Source organism: Gastrolobium bilobum, unplaced genomic scaffold, assembly GCF_033153095.1.
Source record: "Gastrolobium bilobum isolate Gb01-03AN ecotype WA unplaced genomic scaffold, APGP_CSIRO_Gbil_v1 utg6105, whole genome shotgun sequence".
Classification (NCBI taxonomy): domain Eukaryota; kingdom Viridiplantae; phylum Streptophyta; class Magnoliopsida; order Fabales; family Fabaceae; genus Gastrolobium; species Gastrolobium bilobum.
Genome location: NW_026899702.1, coordinates 93,538 through 106,517, shown reverse-complemented (window position 1 = coordinate 106,517; position 12,980 = coordinate 93,538). Strand labels below are relative to the sequence as shown.

Below are 12,980 nucleotides of genomic sequence, written 5' to 3'. Positions count from 1 at the left end.
TTAAATCATTTCAGAGTTATAATAATCTTTATAATTATAATTTTTTAATATTTTAATAACAAATTCACGTCATTTTGAGAATAAATGCAGATAATTTATCTGCAATAACTATATAAACATTTTTCTCTTGATTTTAATAAAATTATTCTTATACTAATATTTTTTTATAAGAATATGAAATAATAAATATTTTCAATTACTTATTATATTTAGGAAAAAGTTCATCAAAGCTCCTGCGGTTAGTTTCAGAATTATATATGTCCCTGTGATTTGGTTTGCAAAAGGGTATGTTTTTTATCACATATGTTCCTGTAGTTTTTTATTTTTTACAAAGCAAGGGACATATGTGATACAAAAAAATCACAGGGACATAGGTGATTCTGAAGCAAACCACAGGGACATCGGTGAACATTTCCCTTATATTTAATAAATTTATAAACAATTACTATAAAAATTAACTGCTAAAAAATGTTTTACAACTGATTATGATATCAATTTTGGTCTATAACTCACCCTAAGGTGGTCCCCTCAAAGAAGCATGATTTGTTATAGCAAGATTTGTTATATGTTCTTAAATCTTTTTAACTAAGCTGTTAACACGAACCTACTACTCGAACCTCCTACTCCAACAACACGCTTTAATAGCTTAAAAATTTCAACAGCATCAATAAAGTTCGCACATTCAAGTTACATTAAAAACTTTCTCATACGAATCGTCATAATTCCGTCATTCATTTAAAATTTAAAATTTCGCACATGATTGTTTGTCATGTTGTCATGATGGTATTTAGAAGTCTCCAAAACAACTTCATTGCAAAGTTAAGCAGAGAAATAATGGGATTCTTGCAATGAATAGTGGTGGGCATAATAATATTTCCTATAAATGAACATTTAATAGTGAGGTATTATTGGTTTGAGAGTTTATCAATACATCAAAAGTTATAACTATTAAATTTGGCATTTTTAACTAAAGCACGTAAGCCAAAACACTAAAATGATACTAACCTACGACTGTAACCCACCTCCAGCAACCTAAACCCAACGATTCCCTCATCATTTGCCTTCGACACTTGCAATAGAAGAAAAAATTTATAAGTCATAATCATATATAACATTCTCTATTTAAATGTAACAATTCAAATACTACATTTTGATTTAACTTCATATATCACGTAATTTTTTTAATATATATATTGTTGAGTACAATTCCTATTTGGCATCTAGTCGACAATGTCCCCCTTACGCAAATAAAGCTAAGCTAAGGGACCTTACTCGTAAAGATCTAGTACTTGATCTTTTGCCACCCACAACGCTAGAAGGTAACCAAACTATAATGTAAGTAATTGTGCAATATATTATACGGAGAAGGATATTTTGATTTTGATATAAAAATAAGATGTTTTATTTTCTATCTCAATCATTGATTATCGAGTATGTAATGGTTGTGATTTATTAAATTTTACTTGTTAATTCATTACTAACCTCTAATAAATCGCATCTGTCATATGCACATATCAACCATTGAGATAGAGAATAAGTTTTTTTATTCCGGAGTTAAAAATTCATCACCATTCCATATATTTGTGAAATTTCTTAATATTGTTAATTTATCTTTTCAGTCGATATTGCGGGCGCCACTTGTTAGCTGGGAGTGGCCTCGGCCCGGGCTAAATTTTAACAAATTATACTTATCATGTATAATTATATAATTAATTATAATTTGACCCAGGCTAAAATTTGTAATTTGACCCAATCAAAAAATTAAAATATATTTGATAAAAGATTCGGATAAATTGTATTAAGATATGTGTTCTATTTTCATTTATATAAAAAAATTAAAATATATTCAATAAAATTAAAAAATATTTAATAAAATTATAACTATTTTTGATGTTTCCTACTCAGGTGTTTTGTATTTAATATAATTTAAATATATTATGATATAAACTAATTAAAATTAAAAAAAATAAATATAAATATAATTTTTTGACTCAAAGTCTGATTGGAGCCCGACTCCGCCAGTGGTGTGGAGTATGTTTTAACGTAAGTAAGAAGCCCGGTGAAATTAGGGGGACATGATTAGCTCCACTACCGTTTCATGCCTTGGGTTTTGGTACGAAAGAGTGACTGAATAATCGATTCAAGCCAAAAAGAAAGAAGATACCATTAACAAGGAAAAACAAAACAGAAGAAGGAGGGCGTCGTCCTTGAGATCCACCACCATAATGAAAAGACAAATAAAAAGAAGTTAATTTTACTTTATCGTATCTTAAATTCTTTATAACTGTGCATTGTTATACTATTAAAATAAATAATAATATTTATTATTATTTAAAATTTTAAAAAATTGAAAAAAATTTGTTTATCCTTTTTTGACAGTTTATTTGAGAAGTTTGATTATATTAACATGATAGGTCAGATTCTTAAATACATTATTGAGTGCAAATGTAAGATTTCAGAGTAATAATATACTTCAAAAATCCATAAAAATTTAACTATCAAAATTTTGTAAAAATGAAAAAAAAAATACAAGTATCCTAAGAGTTTTTAATAAATAAAGCTAAGTTGACAAATAACAAAGAAATTTTCTTACTGGTATCTATATTGATTAAGGAAAATTTGGAATTCTGCATTAAATATTTCCATTTATTTAAATAAATATATCTTAACTGTTTTTTAAAGAATTCCATTAGTAAATTTGAATAAAAAATCCGGTTGACCCTCAGGTTTGTGGAAATGTCGAAGTCAACCCCAACGCAACAGAGACAACACTTTGCTTGGTTCGGCACGAAGCAGGGGAATCTACGAGGTTGCACATTCCCAAATAGCACTTTAATAGTATAACTTTTTTGCAAATTTAAGATTTTTAATTGGGAAGAGGGCCCAAAACTGTCCCATACAGCTGTCTGGTTTAGCAATCACACGTGCACCCAACTTTTCTTGAAACTCTTGCCTTTAACGTTGGAATTGGAGATGCCAAGTCTGTGTAAACGAGAGGAAAAATTAAGTACGCTAAGTTAACGCATATAGAGAAGAAAATGTTTTTTTATTACAAAAAATATTTTTTGAAAATATGATGAAAAAAAATTTTCTCGATAAATTATTAAAAAGTATTTGATGGGTCATATCTTTTTCGAGAATTTCGAGTTAATTTTACTAATATTATGTGTTAATTTTCTCATCACATAAAAAAAATTTAACCCTTCAATCATATTTTTTAACTATTTTATATAAAAAAACAAATGATCGAAAAAAAAAATTCCAATCATATTTTTTCTTCATCTCCTGTCAAAATAGGCAAATAATTTTTCCACCCCTTCTTAGAAATTTTTTTTTTTCAGGAATTTGTGGATATCATTCCGAGATTTATGAGTATTTATCATTTATTTTTAATCCTATAACTGAGGCAGAATACATTTGAGATGTAAATTTCATTATGGCATTATTAATTTATGTAGGGGCAGATAAAGTAGATAATAACCCTTCTTTTGTAATGTAAAAACCGTACAAAGTAGATAATGTCATCATTTTTAAATTTCAAATTCAAATGACTCCTAATAATTCGTAACAACTTATTTACTAGGAATAATTACCTCCGGCATACACACAACTGTGAAATTAAGATTTGCATCACTTGAAAACGTATTCTATTGAAGATGTATACTTTAATTATGTTCCTACTATCTTTATATGTACTTCAATTACATGTACCTTATGTCAATAGAAGATAACGTCAAATTTGGTTGTATTTTACCAGACCAAACTAACAATTTACCAGAGTATGATGCTTTCTCAACCTTTAAGCCTAAGGAAATATTGTTTTATACTTGTGCAACTGCCTTCTCAACAATAGTAATAGGCAACTACTAGCAATTAATGAGGTATGCACAACTCAATCGTTTTAGTATATTCATATGGATGCAGGTCTAACTGTAGCTATAAAATAAGCATTAGTTAGTTATAAAGGGTCGCGATGAAGCTAGATTTACGCTGGGAAGCATTGTGGAGCTTGCATTATTAAACACAAAATTATAGGGTATAACTTTTTTTATCCTTATCAGTTAAGGGACGAATAAATTAGGGAAGTCATATATATACTCAACTATATGTTAGGTAGGAGCTCATTTTTCTTACAGAGAGAGAGTACATACTCTCTTTCCAAAAATAAAAAAAAATGAATTACTTTTTACCATATTTCATGAAAGATACATCGAATACTTAGTACAATGGAAAAAATAATTATTTTGTGATTCCTCTCACGTGAGGAAATTTTATTTTTTATTTTTGTCCCTACCATTTTTCTTCTTTTCTCATTTTGCCCTCTTATTTTGAAAAAAGGAGCACCCAAAATTCTATGGGCCAGAAGCATTATAATTTCTCTAAGTACGGAAAATATTTTCATTTGGTAGGACAAATTTTTCTCAATTTTTTTTTTATTATTATGTAAGAAAATGGTTTTTGTTTCAATCATTTTTCACAATTGCAATGGTCCATCGAACTCTATAGGGGTTGGACAAATGGATCAAAAACCCTTGGATTCTATAAATGCTCAATAATGAGTTATAGCATTTTCTTCAACAATTGTTCACCGTCGCACCACCCATTTGGTAAATGCCACATAACCTTAAATCTATCTAACAATCCTAAGCTATCTCAACCAAAACAAACAGTCCCATAAAAATCACACATGCATGCTCATCCACTAACCCTCACCATCAACACAACAGCCCCCCTATGTTTTTTATGAAATAAATTTGATATTTGAGCTTGGGGGGTGTTTTTCGGTTGGGCCCAACTTAACGAACCCGAAAAATAAACCGAAGAAGTTAGGCCCATTAGGCCCAAATACAGGATCCGAATTGCAACACCCTGTTAATCCTACACTGGTTGGTGATCGAGTGGGGTCAAAGATGGAGAAGGAGAAGGAGAAGGCGAAGGAGATCCTGCGGCTGAGGCTGAACCAAGAAGAATCAGAAGCTGTATCACGACTCAACTCTGATCCTTCCCTTGGACCTGGCGATAACTCCACCTTCTATGAGCACTTCATCCTCAGAGGCGTCCGAGTCGACCGAGTCCAACCCGGTTTCGTCTCGTGTTCTTTCAAAGTCCCACCTCGCCTCACTGTAACTAACACACCCCTTCACTTATTTATTATCTTTCATTCTTCTTTCACTTATTTTTAACAATCAATTCTTCTATTTGGTTCAAGCTTCAAATGTTGTTTTTTATGTTTGATTCTTACTAGGTATGTTTGATGCTATCTACAATATGTGTCTGTGTGTGACATTATTAGGTTTGATTGTATTACAGGACAGGACTGGGAAGTTGGCTAATGGTGCAATTGCAACTCTTGTGGATGAGATAGGAGGTTCCGTAATCCATGAAGAGGGTCTCCCCATGAATGTTTCAGTTGACATGTCTATTTCTTTTCTTTCCACTGCTTATGTTGACGTAAGTCATAACATCCTTACAATATGAACCTTGATCTTTTTAGGGTGTGACGTATACTTTGTTTACTTCAAATGTTTGTATATTATATCTATGCATATATTCTGTTGCAGGATGAACTGGAAATTACTTCTAGGCTGTTAGGAAGGAAAGGAGGTTATTCTGGAACAATTGTTCTCCTAAAAAATAAAGCGACTGGAGAATTGATAGCAGAAGGTCGACATTCACTATTTGGTAGACATAACAGCAAAATGTAATTCTAATATGGTATATGTGTATGAATGTATTGCAAATATGTCAAGGTTATCTTTGGGAAATAGATTTCGGTATGTCTAATTAATCAGATAAGTTCTAAGTGAGAGCATAATTTGACATGTTGTACATTGAAAAGTGAACACTAATAAAAAAACGAAATTTCACCCCATAATCAGATTTGGGCTTATTCAGTTACTGTAAGCATAGAATTGGTTGTCATGTATCTCTTTATTGCTGACTGAGATATCAAGTTTCTAAAAACTTTAATTTGAGGAGAGAATAACACATCTTTTTTTCTTTTTTAGGGATGTTACAGCTTGATTTCCTTATGATAAATGAGAATAGCATCGCACGAGCTGTTCCAATGATGTTATTTACATTATATTTGTACTCATCGTGCACAGGCCTTAAGAGAATGGGATCTTAATATCTTATCATAGTCACTTTCAGTATGACTTGTCAGGAGTTAAGATCATTTCCATCTCAATTATTAATAAATCGGTTAAATTTCTGCAAGGCTAAAATAAACTTGTCTATTGTACACTCTTCAAGGTAAGAGGCCTCTTGCTTAAACATGTCTTAGGGTATGACCATTCAACCTCTGCCTAACAATTTAAGCTTTTAGGATATCTAGTTTTCCATCACATCCATTTAGCTTTTCAAATTCCTGGTCCAGTTAAAGCAAATTTTGCAAAACAGATATCTGAATTGTACAAAAATTCGCTGTTTCGTGGGCAGAAGATACGAAAAGCAAGTTTTATAAAACAAATATCTAATTGTGGATCACCAACACCATCATTAATAATAATAAGAATGAATTATAGCCATGCCTCCAAACGAAAAAAATCTAAGAGAAACACAGGATGCATTGAAACAAGCTTGCTAAGACAAAATCAGCAAAAGAAGTGGAGTAATTTGCCTGTGTTTCTTGTGCCAAACATTTTCAACTGGTGTATTTCTTGGTGGTATGAAGATTTTAGACAAACACAAACGCAAAAAAAAAAAACATCCGTCTGGAAAGGTCTAAAGACTAAAAGCAGCACACTAGACAACAAAAAAGGTATGAATAAGGTAATAAAACAGATCAATTGTTAACAACAATACCTTCACAATTTTCACTTCATTCAATTTTTTTGGAATTATTATTCTTGGTGGACGAGCATTTACCTTGAACTTACATTCCTTCAAAACAAATAGGCACATGCACATTCAGTCATGTCACAAAAGATACATACTTAAGCTCTAAATGAATAACCACAATAGTTGAGAAGAACTCGGTAACAACCATCCTTATGCTCACAATTTTCAATGTCCCGCAACTAAAAAAAGAAAAAGAAGAAGAAGAAGAAACAAAGAGGAAGTCTCTTAGAAAATGATATTTTATTTTATACAAACACAAGAACCACATGACGACTCGAAATACCTACAAATTCTGGAATATACACTAGTAAGATATTCTCTTCTTCAAATAATCATGAATAAATATTATGGTGTCAGCAAAGCTTTAATCCCCTTCCATCCTGAAGTACTTATGAAAGAATTTACTTAAGGATTTTGCTTTCCAATCAAAGTTTCATGCTCCTGTAACATTTCAAAACTTTCATAATCCAATTGCACCAACCAATTACAAACAGCAACCATAAACTGCATGAAATGGAAAATATATCATGCATCCAAGAGAGAATTCAGGCATAAGATACAGAAGACAACTTCTAGTTATATAGAATGTATTTTGAGAACAGTGCCTAGAAGACAGAGAGATTATATGCATGGTAGATTTTTAATAGGGTTTTATTAATCTCATGTTAAAGGAGATAGTTATCTCATGTTATAAAGATAAATTTGTGGGCTCCACCACCTGAAAAAATAAAAGAAAAAGGTGACACGGTTATCGAAGAAGGGTGTGTAGGAGAGAAAACTTATCTCATGTAACATGAGAATAATTTTTCCCTTTTTAATAATGGGAATTGGTTCAGGAGAACTCTTTTAACGATATGGCTACTTTTTCTCAGAGGCATTGGGAGAGACTAAGAGGCTTAACATAAGTCCAGCAGAAAGAATTATATTTCCTAAAAACTCAAAGATATCAAAACCAAGCTCTTAGGTACAATGAATATCATGAGAAATGAGTAGGGAATCGACTAGTGACCACATTACTTGATTTCAAATTTATTGAAATGCTTAAACAGGTTATAACCTTTTCGTTTGATGAAAATGGAGAGCAGTTATTATTGGCACAGAAAACTTTGTGTTATGTCTTAGAGATAGAGATGTCTAGCCCAATAGACTAATATGTTACTCCTGATCTAGTGCCCTCTTCAAGGTATCTATGAGTGAGATATCCTTGAGTCAAACATATTACTGTACATAGAAGAACTATGATGGATTTGCCAAAGGGGGTGTGTGTGCACAGTGACTGTATAATAGTAAGAAAGAGAGCGTACCGTACCTGTAAGTTTTACCTCTTATTTATAGAATTTACCTGTAGGTAGAGGATTCTGGACCTTTAGCGCCTCTGATGATGGCCCAAGCTCATATATTATACTGTCGTATTAGGATTGATATCTTTGATGGATATCCTTCCATAGTTATGCTTGATTTTTATCTTAGATTGCCCCTTGTTGGACTTGTCGATTAATGGGCCTCATATATGGGTCCATAACACTTTGGAAAAAAGATTTTTATATCATAGGTAGCTGGTAATCTTTGATGGCAAACTTGTTATGACACGAAGTTTCCAAAAAAACATTCCTTGGGCAATAGTGTTTGCGTTGACAGCTTGGTTGTCTTGGATTTGGAGAAATGATAGAGTGCATGGTTCTAGTGTGGGAGGAAATAAATATAATATTGAGGGAATTAAAATCAAAGCTTTGAAATTTTTTAATGCTATCCATATGAGGAATAGTTCTGTTGTGCAAAGGCCTCATTCTGAAGTTTTGATTTGTTGGGTCCCTCTTGAGATTGGGTGGGTTAAACTCAACACTGATGATACTTCGAAAGGTAACCCAGGTAGGGCAGCATGTGGAGGGATCCTTCGTGGTTTAGAAGGTCAATGGCTAGATGTTTTCTCTTACCGGGTGGGTTTCTGCAATGCAATAACAACAGAATTATGGGGAATTCTAAAAGGTTTGCAACTGGCTTGGGAAGGAGGCTGGAGAAAGGTAATTCTTGAAAGTGATTCGACAACGGCTATCACTTTGCTCACCAAGATTGGTGATGCATCATGTGAGCAGCATCTTGTGACTCAAATACGAGAATGACTTTCTAGGAGGTGGGCGGTGCGATTGATTCATACTTGTTAGCCTTGCTAAAGAGTATGCAAGTATGCGCGTAAGTATACGCGACAACAAGTAATATAGGGCTTGTTTGAGTCCGAGTTATTGTTCCCACAAGAATCTTTGGCGTTTTTGACTTGACTAAAATTTGCAATTGCTTAAAACTGGATTTCTAACTAAAAAATACTATGATTAAGGTTGATAAACAGAAAATAAAATAAACAAAAGATTTAAAGTTCACTTGGAGTTTTCTGATTTAAATTTGAAATCAATTTCTTAATGTGCAAAATTAAAGAAATAAAACAAAATGAGAATATTATTTTTGGATTTTTCAAATTGGTTATACTTTGAGAGAATTAATAAGAATTTAAGTGAATAAAAAAAAATCAGAATCGATAAAGTGTTAAGAAATCTAATTAGAAAAATGGGTTGAGTTCTGATTCCTTCCCCACATCCCCTAATGTCCAATTGTTTAACAAGATTCTTTTACAATTGTTTTTCAATTGGCAGACAACTGTGAATTTTTAATCCCTTAAAAATCATTTTCCCTTTTGTTCTCACACAACTTATCCCTAAGCAGGTGAGACTAAGAGCTTGAAGCTCAGGTCCTTTTGGCCACATGGAGGAGTAAAATTATCTATGAATTACTCCCTTAAATAATCCGTTATTTGAATCTATGAGCTCAACTCATTGTTCAGAGAAATTTATTTTCCAATAAATTTTCCCTAACCCAACCTATTTCATACAGCCGAAATGAAATAAAATTTGAACAGGTAAATCAGAGTTGAACTAAAGAAATTAAATATTCAATTCAGAAAAGCAATCAACACTAGTCACTGTGGTTGGGGTCTCAGTCATCCAACCCTTGGAAAACTTAGCTCAAATCCATAAGGATTAAGCTCAACTATAAGAATGAAAGGAAAAATAAAGAAAATGAAATAGAGAAAGCTAAAACCACAGAAGGAGTACTATCCACTGAGATAGTCTCGTCACTGTGCTTATATTTACAAAACAAAATAAAAGCTAAAACTTAGATGACTTTTCTTTTCTGATTTTAGTTCTGTTTTTAGATCTAGGAACGTTCCTATTTCTGTTTTGAGGTAGTTTATTTTCCTGTTTTTGTTGGACTTGAGGCCTTCTTCTTACCAAAAAAGGGGGGAGTTTCTTCTATCACAGCTCCAAAACTACGTCATTTTTACAGTGGGAGACGTTAATTAAAGTTGTTTTGATAATTTTGTTTGTTTCTTTATTATATGATTTTTACCAAAATACATTCACTAATTCCTCTAGCCCTCAAAAAGACGTTGTTTTGAAATTACAGAAGATCATTTTATCTATGTAACAGGAGAAATGATAAACCCATAAAAAAAATAGATTGAAGACAACAAAAAATAGAACAAAAAAAAAGACCAAATATATTGAGGACAACAAAGAAAATAAATAAAAATAAAATATGTTAGGAACTTACGGCAATGATTTTTTTTTCGTTTATTTCTTTTTTGTCTTTAGTCGATTTTCTTCTTTTTGATTTAAACTAATTTTATTTTATTTTTGATTTTAGTCTTTTTATATCACTAGTGTAAGTTTTCAACAAATTTAATCTTATTTTTGCCTCTATTTTTTTTTGTCCTTAATCTATTTTCTTCTTTTTGATTTAAGCATATTCGATCTTTTTCTATTATTATTAGGGAAAATTATTTCTCCGATCGCTGGAGATAAAATTATTTCCAGTGAACCCAAAACGATGTCATTTTGGGATTATAAGATTAAAAAATTATAACGATAAAGACTAATATAACCCTCCAATAAATTAAAATTACAAAAACACATTGTTTTCCTCCATAAAACAACATCATTTTTGCTCACCGGAGATAACTCATTTTCATTGACCGGAGAAATGCTTTACCCTTATTATTATTTACTTCTTCTTCTTTTTGTAAGTGTTATTAGTTTTCATCATTTTTTGTCCTTTTTTTTGTCATTAGTCTATTATCTTCTTTTAAAAAGAGTAAAGTCGATAAATTAATTTAGTTTTTAACGGTGACAAAATGGATTTCGTCGGAAAAACTATGGGCAAATAAATGGTTAAAAAAAGCATAAGTGATTCAAAACAAAGATATAGAGGATTTTGAACTTTTTCCTTTAATTAATTATGAATTTATCCTATTTAAAGTGTTGTTTCTCTAAATTTTATGTCTTTTTTTTTTACGAAAAAATTCGTTTGTTCAAGTCATTATCTATTTTTTGATTTTGATTTCCTAGTCTTAAAATCTATGTGGACTCCTTCATCGCTCTTATAATTTCTTCAATATTATATTTACGTACGGTTGTAAATAGGTTAAGTTATGATCAGACTTTGACCTTAATAGACAAAGTCTATGCAAAAAAATTTAGAGCTTATATTGATCTATTAGCCTATTAAAGTTTTGATTTATAAGTCTGACCTGAGTTATGGTAAAAAGTGAAAAGTCTATTTTATTATAGAGCCTTCTAGGTAGGGGTGAAAGTGGGCTGGGCTAGGCCGAGCTTTGCCCCGTAAAGCCCAAGTCCATGCCAAAAAATTTCAATTTGGCCCGGCCCGATAGCATAGTATGAGTCTAACTGTTAGCCTGTCTTGGCCCATTTATAAAAAAACAAATGGCTCGGCCCAACGCGTTGGCCTGTTAATTTTTAACTTCCAAGCATATCATGAATCAACTCCACAAAATACTCAAATTCTATTGTTAAAACAAAAATCACAATTTTAACGTCCAAACAGAACCATGATGATTCGATGATTCGAAAAACACCTCTTTCCTTCTCAGCCTTTCAATTAAACATTACCAATCACAGAATCTGATATTAAGCTTTTTATAATCAAGATCAATATGAACGAGGAACTCTATTTATCTGATAAATAAACACACAAAGATGAGAGATAACTTCAAGGTGGTGGACAGCGGTGGTGGCGTGAACGGTGGAGGACAGCGGTGGTGGCGTGAACGGCGATGGTGTGTCTTACTCGGGACTCGGGAGCTTGCAGGTGAATTAAGGCTTAGCAATAACGCTGTCGTCTTACAAGATATAAGTAAAGAGTAAAAGGAATTTTTGGTATGTTATTAACTCTACTAACTGAGATTCCAAAGCAGAACTATGCAGAACAATTGGGCCAGCCTTGGAGGCTCATGGGCCAGGCTTAATATATTAAGCCTCCGGCCCAATTATGTAATCAAACCTTTACACCAGCCCAAGCCCAACCTGCCAAGTAAAAAGGCCGAGCCAGGCTAGGCCACTAATGGGCCGGGTTGTAGGCCCCTGTGGGTCGGTCCGGCCCAGTTTCGCCCCTACTTCTAGGGCTATAAAGTTAAAAATCAAATTAAAATAAAAAAAATTTCTTATTCATTAAACCGAGTTTCCAACAAGAGTTCAAATTATAAAAATTCTCAAACAATTTTTTTATCAAGATTACAAAGACCCTTAAATAATAGTTATAACAAAACATAAAATAATTATTTTTAGGAGTTTTTTCTTTGTTCTTAGTAGCCTTCATAAATATATTATTTTATTAAAAACATTATAAACCTAGTGTGAAGGCTTTTGGGCCAAATTTTTTTAGAATGAACCTATGACCTAAGATAGGTCTAGTTAAAGGCCCTTATAGACTGCCTGACTCATTTACCCTCCTGTGTGTACATTATATTATATTATAGTTTATTAAATAAAACAAATATTGAGCTAAAAAATTGTGCATTTCTGATGCGCAATAAGAGTGAACCCTCTTTATGTGATATGATATTAGCGAAAGGACCTCAATTATTTATATACAAATCTAGAGGTGGTAATTTGGGTTGAATCTGACGGGTCAACCCCCCAACCCGTCAAAACGGGGCGGGTTGGGTTAGACTTTCCAACCCACCAACCTAGCTCTACCTGCTCCGCTTAGTTGTGGTCAAAACGGGTTGGCTGTGGGTCGGGGCGAATTGGCTCGTGGGTCAGTTTTTTTTTTTTTTTTTACTAATGGGT

At 32.3% G+C, this 12,980-nt stretch overlaps 1 protein-coding gene across 2 annotated transcripts; it reads left to right on the top strand.

Moving 5' to 3' along the window:
* The first annotated feature begins 4,904 nt into the window (after positions 1–4,904).
* LOC133292777 (uncharacterized) lies at positions 4,905–6,081 on the top strand. 2 transcript variants are annotated; one of them, XM_061491235.1, is made up of 4 exons: positions 4,905–5,123; positions 5,311–5,451; positions 5,562–5,701; positions 6,009–6,081. In XM_061491235.1, the coding sequence occupies exons 1-4, from the start codon at positions 4,911–4,913 to the stop codon at positions 6,022–6,024; spliced, it is 510 nt and encodes a 169-aa protein (XP_061347219.1). In that variant the 5' UTR covers positions 4,905–4,910; the 3' UTR covers positions 6,025–6,081. The 2 variants fall into 2 exon arrangements, with proteins under 2 accessions (XP_061347219.1, XP_061347220.1); XM_061491236.1 differs by lacking the exon at positions 6,009–6,081 and having other exon boundaries at positions 5,562–5,883.
* The last annotated feature ends 6,899 nt before the right edge of the window (positions 6,082–12,980 follow it).

Coding starts and splice junctions, on each gene's coding strand:
- LOC133292777 (XM_061491235.1), top strand. CDS start 4,911: ATGGAGAAGGAGAAGGAGAAGGCGAAGGAGATCCTGCGGCTGAGGCTG. Junction 5,124..5,310: donor AAGTCCCACCTCGCCTCACT/GTAACTAACACA, acceptor ATTGTATTACAG/GACAGGACTGGGAAGTTGGC. Junction 5,452..5,561: donor TTTCCACTGCTTATGTTGAC/GTAAGTCATAAC, acceptor ATTCTGTTGCAG/GATGAACTGGAAATTACTTC.